The sequence below is a fragment of the Marmota monax genome, unplaced genomic scaffold, assembly GCF_021218885.2.
Source record: "Marmota monax isolate L192 unplaced genomic scaffold, Marmota_monax_Labrador192_F-V1.1 WCK01_AAM20220418_F8-fsc00081, whole genome shotgun sequence".
NCBI classification, from domain to species: Eukaryota; Metazoa; Chordata; class Mammalia; order Rodentia; family Sciuridae; genus Marmota; species Marmota monax.
This window is the reverse complement of record NW_026695234.1, coordinates 6216563-6243702: the sequence shown is the minus strand read 5'-3', so window position 1 is coordinate 6243702 and position 27140 is coordinate 6216563. Positions and strand designations below refer to the sequence as shown.

The 27140-nt window shown below is 46.9% G+C and overlaps 1 protein-coding gene across 7 annotated transcripts; it reads right to left on the bottom strand.

Moving 5' to 3' along the window:
• Nucleotides 1–15: 15 nt before the first annotated feature.
• Pcsk7 (proprotein convertase subtilisin/kexin type 7) lies at nt 16–27009 on the bottom strand. Of its 7 annotated transcripts, none has more exons than XM_058577111.1 (17): nt 26855–27009; nt 25329–25459; nt 24370–24849; nt 23577–23711; nt 22817–22982; nt 21368–21458; nt 20358–20412; nt 19761–19899; nt 18896–18996; nt 16204–16371; nt 15688–15795; nt 15035–15137; nt 14025–14133; nt 3464–3620; nt 2850–2944; nt 1569–1686; nt 16–1292 (listed from the first exon to the last, which is right to left on the bottom strand). In XM_058577111.1, exons 3-17 carry the CDS (start codon nt 24835–24837, stop codon nt 942–944), a joined length of 2364 nt encoding a protein of 787 aa, XP_058433094.1. In that variant the 5' UTR covers nt 24838–24849; nt 25329–25459; nt 26855–27009; the 3' UTR covers nt 16–941. The 7 variants fall into 7 exon arrangements, 5 of the variants coding, with proteins under 5 accessions (XP_058433094.1, XP_046294744.1, XP_058433095.1 ...); XM_046438788.2 differs by lacking the exon at nt 14025–14133 and adding an exon at nt 1968–2061; XM_058577112.1 differs by having other exon boundaries at nt 26745–26867.
• Between the last annotated feature and the right edge of the window lie 131 nt (nt 27010–27140).

Sequence of the window (27140 nt, the reverse complement as noted above, 5' to 3'; positions counted from 1 at the left end):
TGGGGAGTGGAAGAATTGTTTGGAAGCTTTTTATTTTGGAAAAGCTGTGCAGAAAAAAAATCAACAAAATGTTGCTGTGAAAAATCAAATCTTAAGCATTAAAAAAATTCAAATCAACGAATCAGCTCAGAAGGGAGGAGGCCAAGAGAGGGAGCAAAAGTAACAGCCTGTCAGGCGGACAGAGGCCTCCCGGGGGAAGGCCATTTCCCTGAGCACTTTGCAGAGGAAGACAGGGTGGTCATAGGGTTAGTTAAGTGGCAGTGGCTCCCCAGGCTGTCTCCTAAAACACTTGTCTCACACCTGTCCACAATCCTGCCACAGACTTCCTGATGAAGTGGCATGGGCCCTGGGGAGCAGTGCCCCTTCTCAGCTGTACCAGGAGCACCATACTGATCCTTCAGAAGGAGGAAGGGTGGGGGGTGATGACAGAGGGAGTCAGGGGCACGTTCAAAGTTGGCTTCAGACCAGGAGTGCAGGGAGAGACAATGGAGGCAGCTGCTTGTGGGCAGGCATGTAGAGGGTTTTACCCAACCTCCCACAAGCCCTCTTCCCAAGTAACCCAGTCATGTTCCTGGTGATGCAGGCACCTTCTCCACCCATGCATGAGCAGGGGTCCCTATGACTTAAATCACTGGCTTGCCTGAGAGAGAATGGGGATGGAGGGAGGCCTGCCCCATGCAGGCACCAATCCCTTGTCTAGGACCTTCTCACCAAAAGCTCCCAGTCTGCGGGAGAAGGATCCTGTGTTTCACCAGACTGTTCTCTTGCATCAGTCCTCTGCCACTTGTACTGAGGAAGGCCCTTACCCTCCCTGAGGGCAGCCCAAACATACTGTTTAGGCCTTGGGTTCCATATGTAAGCATCAGGACTGCTTTCTCTCCAGAGTTCCCCAAAGTTGGGAAGGAAGAACCTGTCCACATTGAGTCTATCAGGCCCCGAGGTCAACAAATCTGCTCCTCCTTTCCCTGCAACAGGTCTAAGGGTTGGTGCTGAGGATTCTTGTTCTGGGATATGCTCCAGTCCTCTTCATCGAGCAGGTCTGAGGTGAGGAGGCCAGAGGTGGTAGAAGGGCCCCCTCTCTCTGTCTCTGCTCCATCTAGATCCTTGCTGTTGCAAAGTGGCACTGATTCTAGCTCTGTCCCCTCTTCCTTGGATTTTCGGCTCTGTTGGGGCCAGTGGCAGGGTCCACTCCTACAGCCTGGAGTGGAAGCCACATTCCTCTGGCTCAGATATACTTCCAGCATGTAGTAAATGGTCCAGAAGATGGTGAAACAGCCCACCAGCACCAGGGTCTGGAGAAAAGTCAGGTACCTATGTTAGGGACTGCTTCTAGCCCAGAACCATGAGCTTGGGGAGTCTCCCCTTCTGGGCACGGCTTCTCTCACCTCTACCCCTCATGCCGCTCCCCCACACAAGGACTGCCCCCTAAGAGAAGGAGCAATGCTCTGAAACCACTGTTGGGACCCAGGTCTTACCCACCCTTGCCATAAGATCATCCTGAATAGCCCCAAGGACTAAACCCCCAGCACAGTCCTGTCTGCCCCTAATTGGAGTCTTGGCCCTAGTACCTTCAGGGTGTTGGGGGTAATGGTGTAACCATCTTCCTCAGGAATTGTCAGCCCAGGTGGGCAAGGTAGAGCAAAGCCATCATGTAGATATTTTCCACTCATGGCACTTTCTAACAGCCTGTGGAGAAGAAAAGGGATTAGGACGCCCTACTGAACATGGTTCCTATGCCATCTGCCCTCACCCAGCCTCCCACCTTACAGCTGAAGAGAGGGAGAAAAGGCCTACAGGAAACAGGGCAAGAGCACACTGGGGCTTCCTAGCCCATGGCTCTGTCTACACATATGAGCCTGGAGTTGGGAAGCACAGCTGGGGTTCAGAAGGAGAAGGGGCTCCCCGTGTGGCCTCTTCCTTATCCCTTCACGAGTTGCCTTCCCTCTGACACATGCAGCTACACCTACCTTTGTCTGTCCCTGATGTCTACTGGACTCCACACAGAGCCATACAGGGTCAGCTGCCAGTGCTGGAGGATGCCAACCTGGAGCGGCTCATCTCCTGGGGTGGCAAGTGGGTAGTCCATGAGCAATGCCCCTCCGTAGGCCATACCAGCCCTCCCGCCACCCAAGGGGACTCAGACCATGTGGCCTGCTGTAAAGGTTGTCTAACTATGTCCCACAGACCCTGGGGTTCTGCACAAGTGCCTCACAGGGTGCCCTAGGGATGGAAAGGGAAGGTGGAAAGGATATACTCCGAGCAGAGTTGAGCCTTTGTCTTCCATATTTTGCAGTTTCAGATTTTTTTTGGAAAGAAAAAATACTTTTCTACCAAATTAAAGAAGGTTTGAAAACCACTGATCTGGTGAATACCTAACTTGACTGGAAGTTGGGAGGGCTGGGCTCAGTTTCCAGTCTCCTCACTGATACTGTAGATATTTAGCATTCACTGATACTCTGACCTTCACTACTATTTTGACTTTATAAAAGTCACTTCAAACCTCTGGGCCTCAGTTTAAAAAAAAAAAAATGGTGAAAATTAGTCCTGCCCTTACCTGCCTACCAGGGCTGGCCGAAGGATGATTATATGTGAAAAGACTTGAAATGTGGTTTCAACAAGGAATTTTTGTTGCTATCCTGAGGAAAAATGGATCAGTCACTTCTCCAAGGAATAGTATAAAAGAACAGTTTTAGAGATCAGTGCTCAATTTCTGGATGGGGCACATTTCTTAGCCACCGGCAACCCTATATATTCCACATGGGACAGCTTCTGGGGGGACTCTGAGAGCCACAGGGACCAGAAGACAATCATGAGAGGCAAGGCCCTGAAGGAAGGGTGGGGAGGCTCACCTACATCCCTGATAACGAGTCTGTAGATGCCTTTTGCCCTCTCCCCCCAGCACCGCACAGTGGAGAAGGTCCAATCGTTGAAGCCATTGGGATCCCTAGGGACAGAACGAAACAGAAAACATGGGAAGCATGGCACAGGGAGCTGCCCCTTCTCCAGAAGCATCATTTTCTTACTGTAGTAGGCACAGAAAGGAGCTACAGTCATTTTGGAGGGTGTCACATGGGGTTCTCAAGGGCTGTCCCTTGCTCCTGGGATCTCAGGGAATGAGGGACTTGGTTCCATGTGGCAGAGTGAAAAAAGCTAACCTGGAGAGAGCACAGATCTGGGAGTCCCACAGATCTATATTTATTCTTACTCACTCAGGCACTTCTAGCTCCATAATTTGTTCACTCATTTGCCAAAGGAGGTTACAAAGTCTATTTCTTTAAGGATCAGAGCAAATATATGTAGAGTACAATGCCTAGCACATTGTAAACACTTGAATAAAGCATGTGATCAACAGCTTCCAGCTGCCAAGAATAGCCAGTGCCACACTTGCTTAGGACAGTGCCAGTATCTATTTGAAAAGGCTCTTGTTGCAGAGAGCTCAGGGGTCATGGACAGATGTACGTACGAGTCCATGCTGCGGGGGGCGCCGATAAGGGACATCATGCCACTGGGGCAAAACAGTTTCAGTTCCAAGCTGCCGCGTCGTGGGTGAGTGATGGAGACTGTCACTGCCACATGCTCCAGGGTCTTCAGTCCTGACATCTCCAGGTCCGTCCTGCTGACTGTAGGAAGTCAGGCTGGGCAGCCGGGAATCCAGCCCACAAACACTTATACCCTCACTTCATCCCAATGTACACAAAAGCATGAGCTTACTGAAGCCACACACACAAACATCTACGGCAAACTGAACCGTGACCCAGTGTACACTGGTGACAGGAATGCAGTGCTGCTTTGGAGTTCACAACCTAGTTTAGAGTATTGTTGGGAAGACAACATACACAACCAAGACACAATATAAGAACCCAACTGAAGGGCTGGAGATGTAGTAGTAAAGAGCCTGCCTAGGATACTAAAGGCCCTGGGTTTGATCCCCAATACCGCAAAAACAAAACAAAAAGCAAAGCAAAACAAACAAAAAACAATAAAAACCAAAATAAAACAAAAAAATAAGAACCTAATTGAGTAACTTCAGTCATTCATTCATGCATCCAAAAATTATCTACTGAGTACATCCTACTTTTCAGGCACTGTACTAGATGCTGGGAATGTAAAGATAAGTTGGGCATGAACCCTGCCTTATACTCACAAATGGAAAATTATATGATATGACCTTGATAAGGGAAAAGACATAAGTCAGATGAGTTGAGGTAGATAATAGACATGCTGAAAAGGAAATGAAAACTGATTGGGAGAAGATATTCTAGAAAGAATTTACAAAGATAAAGGGCATGTATAAAGACGTGAACAAGTCTCATATATGGAAGACAATATAAGTATTAATTTTTTTTCAGTACTGGGGATTGAACCCAGGACCTCGTACTTGCTAAGTGCTCTACCACTGAGCTACATGCCCTATCCTTTTAATTTTGATACAGGGTTTTGCTAAGTGCCCCTGGCCTCTTGCCTCAGCTTCCCAAGTCACTAGGATTGCAATATAAAATTGATTAAAACAAAATAAAGGGCTGGAGATGTGGCTCAAGAGGTAGCGTGCTCGCCTGGCATGCGTGCGGCCCGGGTTCGATCCTCAGCACCACATACAAACAAAGATGTGGTGTCCACCGAGAACTGAAAAATAAATATTAAAAATTCTCTCTCTTTAAAAAAAATTTGAACTTATTGTATCAAAATAGATTCTACTGCAATGTATAACAATTAAAAAATAATTTGAATTAAAAAAAAAAACTACCAAAGTAGATAAACTTCAAGGAAATCATGCTGAATGGAAAAAGCCAATCTTCAAATGATACATACTACATAATTTAACTTACATGACATTTATTTTATTTTTTGGTACCAGCGATTGAACTCAACCACTGAGCTACATCCCCAGCCCTATTTTGAATTTTATTTAGAGACAGGGTCTCACTGAGTTGCTTTGTGCCTCGATAAGTTGCTGAGGCTGGCTTTGAACTTGCAATCCTCCTGTCTCAGCCTCCTGAGCTGCTGGAATTACAGGTGTGTGCCACCGCACCCAGCCTTACATAAAATTTATGAAATAATATAACTGAGGAGATGGAGAACAGACTTGGGGTTGCCAGGAGCTAGGGATGGGAAAAGAACATGAGTGTGAGGTAACTCAAAGGAGTCCCGTGATGGCATATTCTAGACCTTGGTTATGGTGATGGTTACACAAGGATACACACATACACAAATAGACTGCATGTCAACCTAGTGAGAACCAACCCATATGAATTGCACTAATGTCCATTTTTTGGTTTTGGCATTATTATTGTGTACAATGTGATTAGAAGAGGGTGCATGAGATTTTCCTGTACATTATTTTGCAACCTCCCATGAATCAACAATTATTTCAAAATAAAATTGGAAATAAAAACTAATGAAGTGGAAGACTCAATTTGGGCTTATTAAGAAATTAGATTGCAATAAAAGAATTCTTTTTAAAGCAACTTTTCTTCCAAGAATTCATTCCAATATATAAGACAGAGCAGTACCTTCATTTTACAGATGAAGAAGCTCAGAGAGGTATTGGATAGTAGGAGAAAGGAGACATAGGATGGGAAGGACTTTAACATTCTTTTTTAAAGATTTTAAACAAGCATTTAAGAGCTATTATAAATTATTGAGCAATGATGCAGTTTAAAATAAAAAATGCTCAAGGAAAGTTAATCTAACAGCTATCTGTGGGTAGGATAAACCAGGGAGAAGAAAACCAGCTCACTCTAGGGGTGAGGTGATGTGTGTGTGGATAATTGGGATGGAAGGAGAAAGGAAAGGCTCAAGGTACTCTTTTATGGGGGTGGGTGGGAGGAGCAGTACTAGGGATTGAAGCCAGGGCCTTAACCATGCTAGGTAAACATCGAGCTACATCTCTAGCCCTTTATTTTTTAATTTTGAGACAGTCTTGCTAAGTTGTTCAGACCAGCCCTTGAACTCCCACTCTTCCTGCCTCAGGCTCCTGAGTAGCTAGGATTACCGCCATGCCCAGATTTCTGTGCTTCCTAGTCCTTGATCTCCTCTTACTCCCCCTCACTTTGTTCACTGAAGAGTGACGGCTCCCCTTCTCCACTGTGACATCAACCTCTCTCTAATTCCATAACTTCTTTTATTTTTGGTAATGGGGATTGATCCCAGGAGCGCTTTACCACTGAGCTACATTCCCAGTCCTTTTATTTTGAGACAGGGTCTCACTAAGTTGCTGAGGACCTCAATAATTTGCTAAGGCTGGCCTTGACCTTGTAATCCTCCTGCCTCGGCCTCCTGAGTTGCTGGGATTGCAAGTATGCACCATCATATCCAGCCTAACGCCACATTTCTTTACTTCCCATGTCAGCCACTCATATCCAAGACCATATCCCAGGACTGCTTTACTTCCAAATGGCTTAGTAAGTTCTATTGTGTTTTCTTATTATATAAGCAATATAGATTAATTGAAGATAAATTAGAAAAGTATGGGGCTGGGGATGTGGCTCAAGCGGTAGCGCACTCGCCTGGCATGCGTGCAGCCCAGGTTCGATCCTCAGCACCACATACAAACAAAGATGTTGTGTCTGCTGAAAAACTAAAAAATAAATATTAAAATTCTCTCTCTCTCTCCCTCTCTCTTTAAAAAAAAAAAAAAAAGAAAAGAAAAGTAGATGAGCAAAAGTCAGAATGTAGTCAGGTGTGGTGGTGCACGCTTGTAATCCCAGAGGTTCAGGAGGCTGAGGCAGCAGCAGGATTGTGAGTTCAAAGCCAGCCTAGCAAATTAGCAAGGTCCTAAGCAACTCAGCAAGACCCTCTCTATAAATAAAATATTAAAAAGAGCTGGGGATATGGCTCAGTGGTTAAGCACTCCTGGGTTCAATTCCTGGTACCAAAAAAAGGAAAAAAAAAATCATAATGTAAAGGCACCCATATTCCTCATAAAATGTTGATGATTATTCAACACATCATACCCAGCCTGTGTGTGTGTGTGTGTGTGTGTGTGGTTTATTTTGTTTAATTCCACCTGTCTCGCTTTGTCTGAAAATAACCCCCTCCTTCTGTTTGCTTGGCCCTTCATTTCCTTGCTATCCATCAAGTTCTTTCCTTCAGCCTGGCTGAGGTCCTGCAGCTCCTCTCTCCAACACTCTGTTCACACCTCAAGGTCCCCTTGCTTTCTTGTCCATTCACAGCAGTCTCTGGCAAACGTGGAACACTGGATCAGCCCAGTTATCCATCTTCTTGGCTGGGTCTCCTTGCTTATGTCTTTCCTACTACACACAAAAAATAAACACACTGAACCCTTTCTCTACTGTTCATTTTTCTCTGCCTCCTAGTGTTGAGAACATGGGCTCTGGAGCCATCCAGCTTGGGTTTATTTATTTATTTATTTTATTTTTTTTTAATTTTATTTTTTAGTTTTCGGCGGACACAGCATCTTTGTATGTGGTGCTAAGGATCGAACCCGGGCCTCACGCATGCCAGGCAAGCGCGCTACCGCTTGAGCCACATCCCCAGCCCCCCAGCTTGGGTTTAAATCCCAGCTATTCCACTACTTGCTATGAGAATTGAATTAGTTGCCATATCTGTAAAATGAAACACCACATAGGACACGGTTGCTGGGATTGATTACAGTATTGATACCTAAAGTGCTTAAAACAGGGACCTACCAAATATTAAGGTTACATCACTATTAGGTGTCATTCCTTTTCCTTTACTGTCAAACTTCTTGAGAAAGTCTTATATATTCACAATGGCTAGTTTGACCTTTTTTTCCTACAAAAATAGTTTTGTATGCACTTTTTTTTTTTTTTTCCAGGACTGGAGATTGAACCCAGGGCTTGTCCATGCTAGGTAAGTGCTCTATCACTGAGCTACAGTCCCAGCCCTTTCGATCCTCTTGTCTCACTTGGCCTCCTGAGTAACCGGGATTATAGGTGTGTGCCATGGTGCCCAGCTCTAAGTCCAGTTTTAATTGGAAGTTGGTTCTAGAGTACCTATCATAAAGAAGAACAGTTCCTTACTCTATTCCTAATCTTTGTGATCCACTCTCCAGAGGCAAACACTGATTATTTCTGGTTTCTTCTGGGATCTACCTTCATGTTTCTAGATAATAGATATGTACAGCTATTTCATGGTTTATCTACTTTTTTTTTTTCTTTTCGAGAAAAGGTTTCACTATATTGCCTTGAACACTATGTTGCCTGAATAGGCTGACTTCTGGGCTCAAGTGATCCTCCTGCCTCAGCCTCTGGAGTAGTTGGGACTATGGGCACATGCCACTATGCCCAGCTTTCATGGCATATCAATTTGAGACATTATTTATTGATTTCCAATATGGCTGATGAGGATTTAACACACATACCCACACCTTCTCTCCAGCTTGCCCTTCTTTCTGCTTCTCAAACTAATTATATAATAATTTTTAGTTAGATCAATATTTTATCTACCTTACAATGACTCTGCAAATACAATACTGAATTTAGCCAGGCAGCAGACAAGGATTATACTTCCCTTCCTAAATGATTTGTTTACCCCTCTGGAGTTAATAATTGCCTTGTTTTTGTGGTTTACTTAAATTCATATCCCTATCAGTAATTCTTCCCAAACTGCACAAAAGAACCATAAACATCCCTGGATACCATTATTCTAAATAAACCAACAGATCAGGAGCTCATTCAGTGATATTTGCCCTGGGAATTCTCTCTGGAAGCCCCTGTCCCATTCCTATCTGGGGCACTGCTGTTGGGGTGGGACCTTCCTTTACCCTGGGCTTTTGCTTCCTCTCTTCTCTCCTTCCCTTCTTCCTTCCTTCTTTTGCTTTATTTCTTCCCTTTTCTCTTGATTTATGCTTCATTGTAGAGAACACATCTTTTTGTAGTTTTCAGACAAGTGGAGCACGAGAAAGGCTTTCAGTGTCTGGAAATAGCTTTATTCTGCCTTCCCATGTAATTGGGTGTTAGCTAGGCTAGGTACAATTCCACTGATTGACAGTAATAATTGATTGACGAAAATCTCAGAGGACTTTTTCCCAAACGTCTAGTGATCCCTATTATCTCCAAAAGCCAGCTGGAAGTTCTCAGCACAGGTGGAGTATTTCACCTGGAAGGTCCAAAGTTACCTGGACCGTGGCCTGCTTATGTCACTGGATGAGCCCCACATGTCAGCGTCTTTGTCTTATGGCAAGGAGCCATTCCATTTCTCCATCAAGGACTCTTCTGAGTTCCTGGCTGCAGCACCCTGGGATCCGAGCAGCTGGCTCATGGAGAGGGTCTCCTTTTCTCAGCATAGTCCCTGCCTCCCACTTTGTGCTGTACCTGGAGCCCCTAACTTTGGGGAATAAACTTCCTGACTCCTGCATGGAAAAGGAAGATGCTATCATCTGGCTATTAGGATGAGAGAAGATGACTGAAGTCTAACCTTCAGTTGACCCCTAGTTTTAGTCTCATACTTTGTCTTCCATAGCATATGGGGCCTGAGTGTTTTGGGATACTATGGCAGGAATGGGATTTAGTTTCTCCCCCTGTTGTGGGGAGGTACCAGGGATTGAACTCAGGGGCACTCAACCACTGAGCCACATCCTCAGCCCTATTTTGTATTTTATTTAGAAACAGGGTCTCACTGAGTTGCTTAGTGCCTTGCTTTTGTTAAGGCTGGCTTTGAACTTGTGATCCTCCTGCCTCAGCCTCCCTAGCTGCTGGGATTACAGGCATGCGCCACGGCACCCAGTGGGAATTTTGTTTTCTTAGCTCTGCTCACTTCTCCATTCTTTTCCATCTTCCAAAAGTGTGATAAAATCTATCGTTTTGATGTAGTCTTCTCTCTCATTCTTTTTGTCCTTGTGCTTATACATTTTTATTCCTTTATTCTTATTTTTGTAAGGTTGTGGGAGAGAGCAGGAATAAAAGCATGGGTTCAATTTGCCAGCTATAACTAGAAATCTTCTCCTGTGCTCATTAATTATTTAGCCAGCTGCAATCTAGCTGTTTGCCCTGTGAATACACTGGTGTGATTCTTCCCAAGGTCACCAGTGGCCTCTTTTTTAAACCTGGTCATGATCTTTAGTCCTTGCCTTACTCGTCCTTTTTCACTGAAACCTTCCTTGATTCCCATAATACCAATCTCCTGATTTTTCTCTTGCCTTTCAGGTCATTGCTTCTCAGTTTTCTTTAGAGACTCCTTTCTTATATTTGCTTATTTAACATCAGGCTTCATTCTGGGCCCTCTTTCATGACTATCTCCCTGTAAGCCTGATGATCTCATTCTCTCCAAGACCTTTTCTTCCATGACTCCCAAATTCATTACACCTAACATTTATTTATTCAACTGCTTTCTAGGTAAAACCTTTAAAGGTATGCACAAATATGGCATAGCTCGTTTTCTTCCTTACTTCACAGCCTTGCCCACATCTGTTCCTCCTCCTAGATTTCCAATTCTACCTGAGAGCATCGCCATCTAGTCCTTGGCCCAACTAAAAACCTGGAAACCTTCTCATCTGTAAATATTTTTAAAAACATAAGACACAGTACTTATTTATGTAACCATATATAAATACATAAGTATAATATTAATTTATATACATATGCACTTTTTATTATACAAAACTTCAGACATAAAAAAGTAGAGCGTGCATATATGTTCTCAACATCTAATTTCAAAAATTATCAATATATTTATTTCATGGATGACTTCTACTCCTTCACTTCCCAAATTCCTTTTATAGAATCCCCAGGCAGTGAACCAGTTCATCAGTAAAGATTTTAGTACATGTGTCTAGAAAATGAAACTTTGGGCAGATCTTTGATTCCTCTCGGTCTCCTTATATCAATCTCAATTGGTGACAATATTTTAAAGGCTCCTGGAGGCTTCAAGGTAAAGAACAAACACATGGTCTATCTGCCACCTTCCAGTTTCTGGTCTTCTCCTTCCCTTGCTTGCCACTCCAGCCATCCTGAATTACCTGCAGCTCTCTGAAGAGACCCTTGATTTTGCACATGTTGTACCTGTTGTATGATGTCCTGTCACTTTTCTCCTGGCTAGCTGATATAGTAAAACTTAGGTCAGCGACTGGTTTAAGAACCCTTCCCTGTCTCCCCACTGTGCTCTGAAAGCACACGTGCTGTCTCCATGGCCCACTGTCTCCCATGCGAGAAGGAGAACTCCCTGAGGGCAGAAATCATCTTATCCCTTAATCCCTAGAATTTATGCAGTGCCTGGGGCAAAATAGGTGTTACCTATTTATAGAATGAATGAGTGAATCAAATCAAGAGAGACCTCAGAGAAAAAACAAAAAACAAACAAAACAAAGACTAAACTACAAGGGAAAGGCTAGGAGAAGACCTGGGGAGAGAAGGGGGACAGAAGGACTGAAAACTCCTTTTCAAAGTTTCATGTTTGGCAGACTAGGGGATGGTAATCGTAATGACAAACATGGGAGAAACTTGGAAAGAAAGCTGCCTTTTGAGCCAGGCACAGTGGTACATGCCTGTAATCCCAGTGGCTCAAGAGGCTAAGGCAGGAGGTTTCTGAATTCAAAGCTAGCCTCAGCAATTTAGTGAGGCCCTGTCTCAAAATCAATATAAAAAAGGGCTGAGGATGTTGCTCAGTAGTTAAGCCCCTCTGGACTCAATTCCTGGTATATACCAAAGGAGGGGGAGGGGGACAAAGCTGCCTTTTGAGAGTGGATAATGAAATCTAAAATTTTTATATGTATTAAATGAAATATATAGATAGGAATTAACAGCACACAGTGGTTCAGGAATAAAAAGAAAAAGGAAAAGTCTTGACGTAGGTGGAGGAGAGCCCTGAAGTGGCAGAGAAGAGACATAAAGGAGAATAAATGACATGTTATGGAACATTATGAAATAAAATAGAATCCAAAAAGGAGTGCTTATCTGTTAGTGGTTTACATAGTGGCATGTCACATCCATTTTTTAGTTGTGTGGGTGGGGACTGGGTAGTACTGCATGTGAGTTATTTCTACTAGAGTTCAATGAGTTAATAAATGAAATGAACTATTACTGGCTGGGTGTGGGGGGTGTAGCTCAGTATTAGAGCACCTGCCCAACATGCGCGAGGCCCTGGATTCCAACCCCAGCACTGCAAACAAAGAAACAGCCAATATTACAACAGTGCATGACATACAGAAAGCACCCAAATGTTAGCTGATGATCCTCATCTTATTATTATTATTTAGTCTGTGGTAAGTTGAGGTCTTTTTCACCTCTCATCCTGTTCCAGAAGATGCCCGGGCTCTGTGTGCCCATAATTTAGTGGGAGGTCTGACAATCTATCCCACCCATGAGGGACTGGAATAAGACTTAGAGGAATTGTGTGAAGCGATGGAAACTGAAGGTGGACAAAGAGCCATGGGATGCGTCTTGGAAGACAGTCACAGCTCCAGAATAGTAAACAAGCAAACCAAAAATTAGGTAAGTTGGGCAGAGAGGACAGAAGAGGACTATGGAGCAAAGGGGGTCACAGCAGCCAGAGGAAGGGAGGGGTTGCAATGAACTCCTCATTAGTAGGGTCAGAGTCACAAGAAGGTTAACAAGGATGGATTCTAAACTAGCCCCTGGATCAGTCCAAGAAAGGGGCACAGTGAGTCATGAAGTGAGTCTTCCATGGCAGAGGGAGTGTGTGATGAGAGGCAGCAGCTTCACTTAGTTCAGTTGAACTACTGGTTGAGGGGAGACAGGGACTTCAGTTGGAAGGCGAAAGGAAGGAGAGAGGGAAAGAATGGGCAGAAGAGGGAGACGTAGAGAGGTGAGGAACAGGACTAACTGCGCGGGCAGAGGATTAATAGTACACTCAACTGTATGGAAGGACAAGAGATAGGTGCAAATAAGTGTTCAGGCATCTTCTAACCTACAGACTCTTGTGGAGAAGCCAGTCTTCCCCAAACTCCACTCTCCCTCCTACCTTCTATGTCCTATGTCTGGCGATTTTCGACCCAGTGTTAGATCTAATGGAGCTAAGAGAACCCATCCCTTTCCCTCCTAAATTCCTGTCAGTGGGGAGAAATGAAAACCTGTCTTGCTCTTCAGCAGTGCTTCAGAAGATGGCAGCCATTTGCCACATGTGACTATATAAATTTAATTATGATTAAATGCAATTAAAATTCAGTTCTGCAAACTAACTACATTTCAAACATTCAGTAGATCCATATGGCCTCAGAGATCTAGAACGTTTCCATCATAGAAGAAAGTCCTGCGGGACAATGCTGCCCTGAAGTCTTAGAGGTCTTTCATATCCTCTTCTATATTAGGGACATTTAGCTCCCTCTACCTTATAAAAAGTTCCCTTTCTAGCCCCATACAAGGAATCACATGGATTCTGCTGGAAAAAAACTATAGCTTTGCTCTAGGGGAGGAGATATCTCCACTGTCTGGGACTGAAGTGCTCAGTTCTATGCTACTGGGACTTACTTCCTTCTAAGCCAGCCCTCAAGCTTACACCTTCCATTGTGTCTGCTCAGGGGTGAACGTAGTCATGTCAAATCACCTTCTCTGGCCTCTGAAATGAGCATCAGGACTGCTTGCTGCCCTGGATGAGGTTCACTAGCAAACCTCCCTGGATCTATCCTCTGCATCCTGCTTGTCCCCTAGACCATCTCCCGCTCTCCTCCCTTTCTCCTGCTTCCTAATGACAAGAAGTTGCCAGATGCCTTGATATCTATGGAATTTTGTCAGACACTCTGGGGCAACATGCCCTGGTTTGTGAGAAGCAGAGGATGACAAAGTTGGAAAGACCCCTAGTCCTTTAAGTCAACTTCCTCATCTGACAGATGTGATGGGAAACAGCTCTGAATAGGAGGGAAAGGTTAAAAGGCACATGATCCCCAAGACAGTGAGCGCAAAGCCAGGGCTATCGATGGAACTGCATTCCTGGGTGTGTTTTTGAACTTCTCTGCCTTGGCTCATGCCTTATGCCCTTTCCAAGATAGCATTCCTTTTACGGAAAATGCAATAACCAGGGCCCTAGGTCTCCTTCCACGTGCAGGGAGACTGGCAAAAGCTGCACATGCTTAGGGATAGAAACTCAACTCTTCTTGGCGAAAGCTCCACCCGAGGGAGGCTGCCCCCTCCTTCCTTCCTCCTGGGCTCCCTCCTTTGGCCACTCCTTCTCCTGCCATGGCTCTGGTTTGACCACTTCCTAGGAGGACAGGAAACATGAGGACAGAGTTCTGATCTGGGTATGAAGTGTAATGTCCCTCAACTTTCATGAAAAGTAGTGAATAATTCTGTCAAAATTCCTAAAAAAAAAAAAAAAAAATCCCCCAAGGAACTGAGGGTAAGGAAAACTGGGAAATGTACAGAGGACCTGTGGGTCTAGCTCAGTGGTATATCACATGCTTAGCATGTGCAAGGCCCTGGATTCAGTCCCTAGCACCAAAACAAAACAAAAAAACTGTGCAGACATAGGGTCCTCTAGAACAAGCATCCTGGTCCAGCTACTTTTTCTCTGGGAAGGGTTTCTGCCTTTGTGCTCAACATACAACTACATCATTGGCTTAGGAGGTAACACTCCAACCCCACCCCTTTAGAATTCTAGCAACCCTAGTAACTCTAGTCTAGGGGATCTCTTTTTATACCTCTGTCTCATTCCCAACAGACGACATCTGGCTCTCTCTCTTTCTGAGATAGATCTGAGAATCAAAGGAAAGAGTTTTTAACACTTTTACTTCATCCAAAAGCCACTAGGATAGAGTGGTCTGGTAACATCTTAGCATGGAAGTCACAGGAACTTCTTCCAACTCCTGCTGAGTCTCCCCAAGTCCCACCTCCACCCCACCCACCCGCCTTCCTAGCGGGTTGCTCAGCAGCTCCTTTTCGCTACTAGGAACTCAGGAGAAAGGTCTTGTTTTAGCAGCCAGGGGCCAGCCAACTCAGAAGCAGCAACATGTCCTAAAATGGTCAAAGAAAACTCCACAGGTTTGGCTGGAGCTCAGCTCCTGAAGGAAGGGGGGAGAATCCAGCAGGGAGGACAAGCTTTATTTCCCCATCACCGCCCAGGCCTCAAGCCTAAGATTAACCCTTCTGGGTTAACTACTTACCATTCCATAGGACCTCCAGGGAGCCAGGTGACCGTGGAATAGCCTTGTTCTCTTTCAGCACGGGACTGACATAGGAAGCTAAGTAAGGGACAGATGTCCAGATCTGTTAAAGAAAGGGAGGGATGGCAAATCAACACAGACTTCTCACTCATTCTCTCTCTTATGCACACACACACACACACACACACAGGCCAGTGATGTGATCTTTAAGGCCTAGCCCTCTTTCCATCTTTCCTCTCCTTGTCATCACCTTCTTTCACTCCTGAGGCTCATTAGGGCACCAACTCAAGGAACCATAGAGATGGTTATGTCCAATGAGAACCAGAGCACAGTGCTGGGGCAATAGCTCAGTTGGTAGAGTACTTGCTTACCTCGCATGCACAAGGCCCTGGGTTCAATCCCCAGCACCACAAAAAGAAAAAAAGAAAAGAGAACTGGAGCACCTGAGAGGCCCCAGCTATCCTCTGCTCCCATGGGATCTCCTTAATAAGTCTGGGACTTTCAGTTACAGTGCTGGGTCGGAGTGGTTTTCATCTGTAAAATGACCATCAGCTGGGATGAGGGTGAAAATGGTTGAATCAATGAAATGAATGAATATTTATTAAGTGCCTGCCACGCACGCAGGCCGCCCCGTCTTGCCATCGCCTGTTTACCTTGGCTGCATTGACGAGTCTCCACGCGTTGAGCAGGCCGAAGCCATGCTGGTGGCTGTGGCTGAAGCCTGCTTCATTGGTGAGCCAATCTGCACGGCGGTCTTCATACTGAAAGCAGAGGCCTGGTTCAGTCTCCTGCATTACCCACATTTCAACGGCCTCAACCTCACTTTTCACTTGACTGTTGGCCAATCCAATCCAGACTTTTCCACTGAGGCCACGAGGAATGGATTCCCCCAGAAAAGCTGGGACCGAAGGTTAAAACCCCATGATATCACCACCCCAGAAGCTTGCTTCTGGAGAGGGAGCCCAGCCAGAGCTCTCCTTTGCAGAAGAGATATGAGTGAGTCGAAGCCTGAGGTCTTGATGGGGTTCCCATACCACTGCTTACACATACCCTTCTTCTGAAAGGGACTCGACACCTAACATTTGGGACATTTAGAATCTGAAGCCTGCTGATACTCAAACCTTGGGGTGGGCTGGGTGGGACCACTTATCTACCTGGTAGTATCTCACCTGGGTAGCTGTGAAGACAATGATGTGCTGGACATCACGCCATGTGAGGCAGGGCCGTACCTGCAGCATGAGGGCTATCATGCCAGCTGCCAGAGGTGCTGCAGCTGAGGTCCCTGTGTGGCCCTCTGTGCAGCCAGTGCCCTTCTGAAGGTCCCAGTCAGTGGTCACCTAGGAAGTGGAAGGGGGAGTGGGGAGGGTTAGTGACTGAGTTCAAAACTGCAGAGGGAGGGAAACCACACAGTCCTCAGAACAACCCTCTCTGGTGGGCCCTTTCTTTGTGAGACCAGAATGGGGCCCACCAACAGGACAGAGGAGACCTGTAGTCCTTCTGGCCCCCCAAGGAACCACCACATAGTCAAAATGAAAGAGCTGCTTCTGAGGGCATGGTTGTGGAGAAAAGGAGATGAAAACATGTGAGAGAATTTTGATGCAGACAATAATTTCCTATTCTTGTTCCCTTATTTTCCTGCTCCCATTCCCAAATTCAACCCCAAGCCCTTCAACCCTCACAGCCACACTAGACAGAGGAAGTGTCACGGGAGCTGCTGGGCCTCAGTTGGAGCAGGGACAACAGTGACAGCACCAGTCAAGGAAATACAATTTGGCAGCTCAGCCACGGGGGCTGAAGAGACATGGGGTGCAAACACAGGGAGTATGTTCCAGGGAGACAGCTGTCCTTGCCCACCCAAGCTTGGCATGGGCACAGTGTGTACACAGTCGGGTACCCTGCTTGGTGGCCACCCACAGGATAAGCTGCCTCTGTGCTCTGATTGGCAGCTTAGCTGGGTTTTCCGGAGCCCCGCTTTCCATTTGTGGTTCTGAGCTGGGGTGTCAGAATGGGGGAGATGGCATCTGTCTGGCATCAAGTTCTTTTCATGTCCCATCAACATGGAGCCTCAAAGGGGCTGGCTGAGGAGGACCCTGCCTGAACCTGCTCCACTAGGTGGCACTTGGATCCTTAACCTATGGTGCCAATGCAAAGACTACGGAATTCCTTTCTTCCATACTTCTCTTCTGGGTAAAATACTAGGGTACCGACTTCTGCCAAGAGCTGCCCTTTCTCCATTGTACTCACTGCTTCCATCCCAGCTGTTATAGCAGCTGCCAAGAGATGTAATTTTCACCCAGACACTGTGCACTCCCAGAAGGAAAGGGAGAAATACTCTCCAAGTTGTAGTCTCAATGAGGTGGGAACCCTGGCTGGTGCCAGGAAGCAGATTGATTTTTTCCTGTTAAGGAAACAGCCTTACAATGACAGTCTAGTGTGTAGCTGGGAAGCCTGTGAACTTGCCCAGGGTGGCAGGAGCCCTGTGCAGCCATAGGGAAGTCCAGGGGAGCCCCCCCCAGGCCTTTGTGGTGGAAAGCACATGCCCGCACCCCTGCCCTTACAAAGACAGCTCCACCCAGCTGCCCTGGTCATTGGATAGAAACCAGCAACAGGAGGTTTCCAGGGCAAGGACATTCCAAAATGGAAACTTGGCTAAATAAACTCGTTTCATTTCTGGATAAATTATAGTTTGGGTGGAAGGTAGGGTAAGGGTAAGAAGCTGAGTTGAGTTTGGAGGGGAAAGCCAGGTACCACAGAGCAACAGACAATGGTTATGGAGCCTTCTTGGAAATCTACCCTGGGGCAAGTGTGAGTGAGGTCCCCCAGAATTCTGCCAGGTGTGAGTAGCACAGTATGTTCCTGCTTTTTCATAACACAGCCTGGCTCAGGGTGGGGAAGGCCATTGCATGGACCCCAGGCTACCCAGCAAAGCCTTGCTTGATCTTTACTTCAGTCTACTTCCCCTTCTTCTTCTCCTTGGGTGCGGGAGGAGGGAGTAGGGGTCAGCTGGCACAGAGCCTTGGAACATTGTGTTGATCAGAAGTCATTTACTGGCATAACAAAATTTTAGTTTTGGAAACTGAACTTGACCCTGCAGGAAGACAAAGCTGCCTAATTCCCAGGGGCCCTGGAGAGACCTTCCAACCCAGCCACTGGAGAAATCTGACACCAGCTGGCTCCAGCCCAGCTCTTATTGGAGCCTCCTATACCCGTGTTACACTGCGTGAGCAACAGGGACAGGAGGGAGCTCTAGGATGATGGTGGTCCTCAGACCTGGCTTCACCCTGCTTGGAGACAGCCCAGCACAGGGGATGCAGGCCGTAGCCCTTGGATCCTTCAAGGTTCCATGGGCTAGAGCAGCTCTGGTCCCCTGCTCCAGTTTCTATGCTATGGCTCCAATGACAGCTCTAGCAAGAGCTCTGTGGGTTAACAGAAGACAGGCTCTCTTTCCCACGGATCTCATAGAGACAAGCGCTGGCTCCACTCTTGAGGACCAATATGACAGAACTCATGGAATTATAGAAATACCATGATTCTCTTTCTTAAGTTCATGGAAGGTAGCGCAAGCCCAAATTCTACCACAGGAAAACATTTCAAAGAAATTGTTTAATCAATGCAAAACTTGCTTCTATTAACAATATGTACATTTGTCCCAAGTTAAAAAGTTTAAGATAAAAACCATTCACACAGATTTATGCAGAGTCCTTGGTGGTTCTCCCAATAGTGGCATGCCCAAGAGTTAGATCTGTGAAGGCAGAGGAGCCCTAGGAGCGGGACCGGGAACAAAAGAACACCTTATGATGCCAGAGAGGAGTCCTATGGGAAGGGTAGGGGCAGGGGGCAGAGGGTCTGGGAGGCACTCACAATGCTCCGGAGCATCTTGTCCCCACCACTGAAGGTGACTGCCAGCATGGAGGCACATTCCTCTGCATAGAAAGGCATCCGACCCTCCTCATCCACAGCACCTGGGCACAGAGGGAAATGGGAGCTGAGATGAGGAATGGATCCTGCACAGGGCCTGATAATATCAGAGTTGTTTTTGAGTTATTATCTGGGGGAGCCATCTTGAGTGGAAAAAAAGATCTGAGCTGTCTCAGAATGCCTACAATCTTCATCTCAATAAGCAGCCTCAAGTGGCACAGAGTATTCTGTGCCCTGTGGCTATTCTTCCCATAGGCTCTGGGGAAAAACCAAGAGTCTTCCACCACTATACCTAGTTATTCACATTTCCCCCCCCCAACATTTACAAAATATCTACTGGGAGTGACATACTGTGCTTGGCAATAGGGCCATCTGGAAAAGGCCACTTCCTGATCTCAAGAAACCAGGTAGGAAGCTGAGTAAGTAAATAAATACACTTCTTGTGACAAATGCTGTGATTGAGAACACAGGTAAAGGGCACTTAATTTAGGCTAGTGGGGAGTGAGGGAAGGTTTCAGGCAGGAGGCAAATGGGCCATGGAAAAGAGAGGCCAAACCAGAAGCTGAGTCAGTGGTGGTTGGGCTGGAGATGGGGAGGTGATCTTCAGGGAATGGTTGGACGTGTTCATAGGGAAGCCCTAAGATCCCGAGAGTAGGCTAGTCCTATTTGAGCCCAAAGAGACACTCATGATCGTACATTTAGATAGACACAATGATTCCCCAAGATACATCTCTCTCTCTCTCTCTCTCTCTCTCTCTCTCTCACACACACACACACACACACACACACAGAACCATCAGGTCACTACCTATGGTGACTGTGTAGATGGAGTTGGCATAGCCATCATAGTTGCAGTTGTCATTGTGCTGGCCTCCATTGCCACTGGCTACTACAAAGATGCTCCCAAAACCCTGGCGACCAGCCATCACTCCATGTTGTAAGGCAGCCTGAGGAGCAAAAATGTCAGGGTATCAGTTGAGGAGCTCAGAGAAAGACCTCTACCTACCAAACCAGTCATCCCCTCTTCCCCTTCTAAAAAGAAAAGGGAAAAAAGTTCAAAGGGCACAGGTATGGGAGAAAGATATTTAGAGATGGACACAGGATGGGAGGGAGCCAGGAGTAGTACACTTGATGTACTCTGTTTATCAGATAACAGAGTGGGGCCGGGAAGGGAGCTGAGAACAAGATCAAAGGGAAACAATTTAAAAGCATTGCTTCATTCCTGTAGGTGCCCCCTACCCCAGGTTAGCTGTACTTTCTTCCTGCAAGAAGGCAGCAGAGCTAGATGGCACAGGTCTGGCAGTGCAAGTGGGAGTGGGTAGGAAGAGGGATCGACTTGTAGTAGTTCTTCTAGGACTGAATGAAGAGTGTTCTAGGCCTCCTTGTCTTCATGCAGTTCAGTTACCTTTCCAAGCTGGTGGGGACCGTCCACCGTCTTCCCATCATCATCTGGGCCCCAGCTGTTGAGAATAAATACAGGAAGCAGTCTGTGGCTGTGGTACCCACTCAGGGACTCCCAGTTTCAGCTAGCCACCCTTCTGCCTGTAGCTCTTACTCTCCTCCCAGGGGTGCTGGTTCAGAACTTTCATTTTTTTTCCCCCCGATACTGTGGATTGAACCCAGGTCTTGAGAATGCTAGGCAAACACCCTACCACTGAGTTATATCCCCACCACTTGGATTTCCACGATTAACAGATAGGGCTCAAGTCTATCTCTTCTAAGTGGAAAATAGAGTCCTTTCTCAGGTCCCAGGGAACAGGAGACTATACATAGTGGTAAAGAGGAACAGGGTTACTACTAGGCTTGATGGCAAAGCATGCATGATGGGATATTCCATGTGGGTCAGTTCTTGATTCTTAGGCTGAGTTTTCTGTTCTTTGTCTAAAAGAAAACATATCTTTTTTTGTGTGTGTGGTGTGTTGGGGATTGAACCTAGGGCCTTGTGCATGCTAAGCAAGTGCTCTACCAACTGAGCTATAACCCCAGCCCTGAGGAAACACATCTTGTGGGTGATGTCAAGGATTTAAGAAGGTAGTCGTTAGGGGGAGGAGTAGGTACCATCAATGCTTCAGGGCCACCTCACCTCAGTTCCTTCTTGGAACTTGTCTACCAGAACCATAACCTGAAGCTGCAGGAGCATTTTTGTGAGTTAAGAAAATAATAAATGTGGGGCAGGCTGGGCACTTCTTATGTGACAAACTGATTACTGGGACGATGGGAACTTAAGACTGAGGACCTAGTGGCTGGAGAACTGAAGATGAGGGCAATGACCTTATCAGCTAGCCCAGTGAGGAGTTCCCTGTTCTTATCTGCCTGAGTCAACCCATTTTGCTGTCCCTTTGTTGGAAGATTCCTCCCAGGTACATCAGCCTCCTGCCCTCTACTGGCTCTGCCCCACCCAAAGCTCTGCCTCACCTGCAGCTGTAGATGTCATTGATCTGATAGTGCTTGTTGAATGCCACAGCCTCCATGCTGTCTGTGAGTGGTCCATCCAGTACCCGGATACCTAGGTGTTGAAGACATACCAGCTCCTCACTAATACTGGCCCTGCAAGAACTGTCAGTGCCAGTTCCCTAATGGGGGGCTGGGTGGTGGGGAGCTACATGGGGGAGACATACTTCTCCCCTATATACTCTTTTGTACTTTTTGAATTCTTATGCCATGTATTTGTATTACCTGTCGAAAATTTAAAAAAAATTTTTTTTTCAACAGTGCTAGGGATTGAACCCAGAACCTTGTACATGCTAGGCAAATACTCTACCATTAAGCTACAGTCCTATACCTTTTTACTGTGAGACAGGTCTTGCAAAGTTGTCCAGGATGGCTTTGAACTTCATTTTGCCTTTGCCTCCTGAGTAAATGTGATTTGGCAGGCATGTATCACCATGCCTAACCAAAAATATTTTTACTAACATGCTGGAACTTAGACTTTAATGATCTTGGAGTCTAATTAAAAAGAGTGGGGCTAGAACGAAGCTAACCAAGATTCTCTTATTATTTTCACCCTTCATCATGTAAAGCCCCTAGCATAGTGCTTGACATGTCAAAGGTGTTCAGTAAATGGTGTTCAGTACCATTACTACTCCAGGGATGCCTAGTTTCACCCTCCAAAGTAGGGTGGGTCATATCCTGGTGGACCATGTAGGGACAAATGGGGCTTTGAAAAAAAGGGAACCTTGAAAGTTTCGTACCCCTTCTGTAGTCTCATCTGCAGAAGGCTACTTCCCTCTGCTGGATATTATGAGAACTACAGCCAACCCATTGGGTGCTTAGGTTCCCAGGCATTTATTAGGAATCAAGTGGATGGCTTTCCTATTCATTCCTTTCACCTTCTGTCATGACAAAGACTGAGAGGTAAAGGAACCAGAGAACCTCTTCTAGCATAGGACTGGGTTAGCTCTCTTGAAAGAATGGAAAGCAACTGTGATCATGAGTAGCACTGGGGGCTGGGAGGTGGGCCTGTGACAGCAGCCTCCATAGATACAAGAGGTTGTGAAGAACAACAGAGGAGAAGACAGTTTGTAACGTATGAAAATATGAGTACAATGTAGTCTATTGAAGGAGTTGTTATGAGTATTGGGGCATAGCCATCATCAGAAAAAAGGAAGAAACTGACCAGGGGCTTGAATCTCTAGCCCATGTCAAGAGCATTTCTATTTTTATCTGTTTTATAGAGTGGGGCTTGCTGCTAAGAAAACATGTTTGAAAAATCAATGAGCTAAGGCGTCCTTTTAAGAGTTCATCCTTTGCTCCAGGTTGTGAATACTGGGATGGAATAAAGTTACACAATGGGGGTGCAGAGCAGGGAATGACCATTGTGGCCACAGGAAAAGCCCTCTAAGGCTAGTGGGAAGCCCAACTTACCTGCTATGCGGCTCCCATAGGCTACACCCACTGCGCAGAAGCTGTTGTTGGGCACAGCAGCAATCTCTCCTGCACACCGCGTGCCGTGATGGTTGCCATTTTCCACATCCGGGTGGGGCATAGGGTCAGGGTCATTAGAGTTGAGGTCATAGCTACCCTCTGGGCTCTGAAATATGGAGGGGTGACATGTGGTCACTCACTGGTTAGAGGGGTCAGGGAGAGAAAGGAAGTAGGAGTTTGGGATTCCAAGTCAGGCCAGCAGGCCCATCTTCTTCACATCACATAGGATACAAGATATGAGCAAAAGACAGTGGGACAGAACTGAGAAGTGCCATGTCTCTCAGCACCCTTCTCTCTGGCCTAGTATAAGAACATATAATTATAAGAATTATAATCTTCTCTTTTGGATAAAAGAGATTTAGGGCTCTCTGAAGGTCATGCTTTAGAGAAGGGAAGGTACTCAGGATGGTGGAGAGGGAAGAAGTTGCCTAACTGGGCCACTCCTTCACACCAGAGAGGGAGCAGCAACAGGAAGCAGGAAGTACCTCTGAGGATTGCCCTCCCTTGGGATTGGAGCCACCTGTTGTGCCTTAACTGCCAACCTAGAAGGCTGGCAGGGAAAGGAGAGAAGGAAGAATATCACCCCACCTTCCAGGGTGTTTGGTTTGGCTCAGTGCCCTTTAGGAAAGGGAATAAGACTGAGGCAACATGAAGAAGGTGGTATGACATGGGGTAGGAGTGATCAACCCAGGCCACTCACATAATTGGGTGCAATGTCCTGGATGGTATGCTCCACTCCATCGTCCACTACCACCACTGTCACCCCTTGTCCAGTTACATTGCGCTCCCACACACCTGTCACGTTGATATCCCTGCCAGGGCTCCGGCGGTTATTCTGTAGGAGAGATGGGGTGGGAATCTAGTGACACACACAGCACAGTCTAGAGATAGACAACTTTCAACTTTGAACTCCACCAAAGAGCCAGACAGAGGTTACAAATCAAAAGAGTACTAGGGAACAGAACCAAGAGAGGCACATAAGAACTCTGCCATGACGCTGGTCTCCAGGGAAGGTTGGCATCACCCATGGGTGATTCAGGGTGAAATGGTGGCTTGGGTTACAGGTTGGATAATATAATTATTATGCAATAATGTCAGTAGTTATCACATATGAAATAATTTCTCCTATGTGCCAAGCATTGTTCTAAGTGCTTCATATATATTAATTCACTTATTCTAGCCTTAACTCTAGGAGGTAGGTACCATTTTGCAGGTGGGGAAAGTGAGGCATAGAGAGGTGAAGCAGTTTGCCTGAAGACCGATCTAATTTGTGGCAGAGCTGCAGTGTAAGCCTGGGCAGCATTCAAGCCCTAAGCACTATAGTGCACTGGTTCCAGGGAAAGTAGAGGCTGAGGGTACCATACCACTCAGCCCCCAGAAACGGCCCCTCAGACCAAGGATGGGACAAGTGAAGAGGGATTTGGTGAAAAGCCCACTAAAGAACTAGACTAGAACCTCTTCATCTGAAATGGACACTGCAGGGCTGGACTCACCAGGTGCCACTGCTGTGGGTACTTTGGATCATTGAAGTGGACGCTGCGCTTGGTCCGCTTCAGCAGCCTCTGCTCTGAGTGCCAACGCACAGCTTCATGCCTGGCCAACACAGCCTCTGCCTGTTGCCGGATGACTTCCGCCTCCATGGCCTGCTTGTGCCCAACTGGCTGGACAAAGAGGTAGTGGCCCTGGAGCTCTCCGATGCGTCCGGCGTTCACCAATCCTGCTGCCTGGGCCACAGCATGTGCCCGCTGCTCCAGATTTTCTTCCTCTTTCTCACCTTCCAGACTGTCTAGATGCACAGCCCAGCTCAGTCCCCCTGTGCCCTGGGCATCTAGCCCACCTGTCCCTGCCAGGCCCATGACCCAGGGAACCAATAAAAAGAGCCCGGCTAATTCCAGCCAGAGGCAGGTGGGGAGGCCCAGGGGGGCATCCAAGTGTGGCACTTTCTGTCTTCCCTTCGGCATCAGAGCAGCAGGCTGTGGGCAAAGAGAATGGAATAAAAGAAATAAAAAGAGGTGATAACCACAGGGGTCTGAGAGGGTAACTTTGAGTCCTCTGTGTGTTGCCCCTGGAAACCAATCTGCTATTCCCATTATGAAACATTTGATCTTTTTTTGATCATATTTACCCTGGACCAATGGAGCTAAGCCCCAGGTGGAGTGCAGGCCAGGACTAACCCCAGTGGATGACCTCCCATGGCATGATGGGCCAAACTCTGCTACACCAGATAAACAAGCAGGGTCTTGTTGCTCATGGGCACCATCCTGCTCTTCCCAGTGTTGCCACTCTCAGGGATCAAAGTACATGATACGCCCACAAACACTGGTAGCAACATGACTGTTTTTTAGGAGGACCCTTCCCCTCTTTATTTAGAAGGGACGTAAGTCATATCCCAGCTGACTTCAGTTCAGTTGTCCTCGGGGCTAACTCCCATGCGATGGGGCCCCATTCCTACCTGGACTCTCTGTGAGGTTGAGCTTCTGATTTGGCTAACCACGTCATCCTCATTTTATGCAAATGAAGAAAAAGTGCCACCTTTGCTGTGAGAACTGTTGACTCTGAGCACAGGCTGAAGACCTGTGGGTCCTAAGAACAGAAAACAGTGTCCCACCAAATCCAGTGGAACAAGCAGAGGCTAGCCAAGGACCAGTCACCAAAGATGCTGGACAATGATAAGTATCATTGCCAGGAATCTAAGACCGGTCCTAGACTGGAACAGCTCTGGCACAGTTAAGTCCAAATCAGTACAAAATCCAGCAACTCTACTCTTGACCTATCAAGCTATCCTTTTTCATTTGTTTCTGTAGAGGCCCTAGCAGAGGCTTAACTGTTAGCCTAGGGAGGTGGCAAGGTGAAACAGGAAGAAAGTCAGAGAATGAAAACAAAACCAGTATAAAGGGCAAGTGGGCAACTGGGAGATAAGCAATGACTGGAAAGCAGCACCGAAGAGACGCCCCTGTAACCAGCTCAACAGGCTGGCTTGGAAGCAAAGGCTCAGGCTCTGAACCTGTCCTCTAATTGCTTAGGATCCAAAGAACCAGGGAAAAGGTCTTAAAAGCTCTTAAAGAGATAGAAGGGTCAAGTCAGAACTGGTAGGCAACCATGGGGACAAGCAAATGTGGGTGGTTAGGCTTCTTTAAAAGCCTCTGCTGTCTACTGAGTCCACCATGGGGCCAACTTTGAACTTTGACACACACCCAAAAGAAGTCAACTAAAAACATTCTAGAAAAAAAACAAAAAACAAAACATGTGTTTTTACTGAAGAATCCTTGGAAAGGGAGAGGACTTAGGCCACTTAACATTTCCCTCCAGGATTCTCCATTCCACATCTCTCTCTTTTCCTCTTAGGTTCCAGGGCTTATTCTCTCTCAAATTCTTCCCTGCCCTCTAGTAGCTTCCATTGTCTCAAGATATTCAGGTGTCTTTCCCAGTCCGCATACTCCACTAAGTGGAAATGAAATTTTGTTGGTAGCAAGGGAATGAGCCATCTAGGCAGGCTCTTCAGTCTCAGTACATCCCACCCAGACTGCCGGAAGAAAGAGAAACTCGAGCCCTTCCTGTCTCCCGGGAGCAGATCAGCACTTTTGTCCCCTGGACTTCTGGGGAAGTAATGTTAAACACCTTTTGAAAGCAGATCTCCACCTCGCCCATCTGCTGGGCCTATCTCTACCTTCTTCTCAAGGAAGAAGGGCAACTCGAAGTCCAAGATTCTGCTCTTAAGCGACTCCTTCCCGCCTCTACACCCTGCTCGAACTAAGTCATGCACAGGGACTTGTTTCACCGATTCCCCCTCCCTTGTCCTCAACTGCTTCGAATAAGGTGCCCCCTCTTCATTAGGACCAGAGCCCCGAACCTCTGCGAGGCCTCGCACCAGGACTAAAAGCGCCTCTGTGCAGAGCCCTCTTCCTTAGGCGCCGGCTCCTCACAGTTCTGGATGCCCCGGACTTTCAATGTCCAGCCCCGCTTTACTTCCCAACTCACCAGCCCGGCCGCGGCTGCCGCCGCCGCCTCCCTGCGGAAACTCGCGGCTTCCCGGGAGCCCGGGGAGCCAGTGACAGCAGCATCACTTCCGCCCGGACGCCGCAGCCAATCAGCGGAGGGTCCTCCAGCACCCCCAACCCGCCGGGCCCAGCAACCGGTGCTCCGGGACGGAGCCTGCAGGCGGCCTCCGCGGAGCGGCGTGCAGGGCTTCGGCTTAGCGCGCGGGGCTCCAACGCCCGAGTCCTCTGGGCATCTTCAACAGGATCCCTCCCCAGAGTGTACTTCT

Bases quoted from the DNA above. Each gene is read 5' to 3' on its own strand.
- Pcsk7 (XM_058577111.1), bottom strand. From the start codon at position 24,837: ATGCCGAAGGGAAGACAGAAAGTGCCACACTTGGATGCCCCCCTGGGC. The intron at 23,712-24,369 runs GTGAGTCCAGCC...TCTCTCCTACAG, and splicing joins ACCCACAGCAGTGGCACCTG to AATAACCGCCGGAGCCCTGG. The intron at 15,796-16,203 runs GTGAGATACTAC...CTCTGCTTTCAG, and splicing joins TTGTCTTCACAGCTACCCAG to TATGAAGACCGCCGTGCAGA.